This window comes from Penaeus monodon, chromosome 30 (genome assembly GCF_015228065.2).
Source record: "Penaeus monodon isolate SGIC_2016 chromosome 30, NSTDA_Pmon_1, whole genome shotgun sequence".
NCBI classification, from domain to species: domain Eukaryota; kingdom Metazoa; phylum Arthropoda; class Malacostraca; order Decapoda; family Penaeidae; genus Penaeus; species Penaeus monodon.
This window is the reverse complement of record NC_051415.1, coordinates 11,114,000-11,114,959: the sequence shown is the minus strand read 5'-3', so window position 1 is coordinate 11,114,959 and position 960 is coordinate 11,114,000. Positions and strand designations below refer to the sequence as shown.

Sequence of the window (960 nt, the reverse complement as noted above, 5' to 3'; positions counted from 1 at the left end):
GAACAGGTTTGCGTTTTGCTATGACTTATTAGTATTAAATTTGTGGGCCATGGGCTAGCTCCCAGGTGGGCCAAGGACATATACAAGGTCCCATAGTTCAGAGACAAGTATAAGTCCTGTTTTTATAAGCTGCATACCATATAGCATCCAGTATTTCAAAGCACATACCTGAGAGAGATGATGATGTGCACAATGGCCTACCCAATGACAAGGAAGGAAGTAGTCTGATGATACCAACAGTTGCCATGTTAAGGTGTTGTGATCTATATCTTATTCTGCAATAGTATAAGAAAAAATAATTATATCTATATGATCTGTATGATATTCTACAAACAAAATATTTTAAAATATGATCAATAAAGTCAATATACAAATTATTCAGCAATAACAATGATTGCACTTATATAAAAAATGAGAAAGAGAAGTTAGTTTAACAAAAAAAATAAGACTCAAATAATATCTAAAGAGAATAAGATTAATAATTATCCATTATGTACATGCTGCACAGACTAAAAAGAATCAACTGTACACTTGGTATTACAAAGCCCAAGATTCAAGTCTTACAGTTTATTCTAAATTAAAGGAAACTCTTAGAAAAATAACAATTCAGAACCTGCTGATATCCTTAATTACAGGAACAAATTAGTCTGCAGTGAAGTATTACTACTTACTAAAGACATATGAAAAATCTTCAAAAAATTAGAGTGAAATTAGTACTTTTCTATAGCCTGTCCCAACAAATTCAGTATCAATGGACTCCTGTAGATGCTTACTAATCAAATATAGCCTAACTAATTGGCTGAATTAATAAATAAGCACAATACGAATGTAAGGACTCTCATAACTTGAACAGTAACTTGGGATAAGTGCACAGCGAGGGATGTCTATGTTCACCTTAAATGGGTTATGAAATAACTCACAAGGTATGTTACGCAGACTTCTCTAAGTTCTTATTGGTCA

The 960-nt window shown here is 32.4% G+C and overlaps 1 protein-coding gene across 4 annotated transcripts in view; it reads right to left on the bottom strand.

Moving 5' to 3' along the window:
* Positions 1 to 960, bottom strand: part of LOC119592517 — a 14,166-nt gene that overhangs the window by 6,005 nt on the left and 7,201 nt on the right. For all 4 annotated transcript variants that reach the window (XM_037941366.1, XM_037941368.1, XM_037941369.1 and 1 more), the window contains exon 2: positions 169 to 275. In XM_037941366.1, coding sequence (XP_037797294.1) covers positions 169 to 275 — 107 coding nt within the window. The remainder of the gene's footprint in view (positions 1 to 168; positions 276 to 960) is intronic.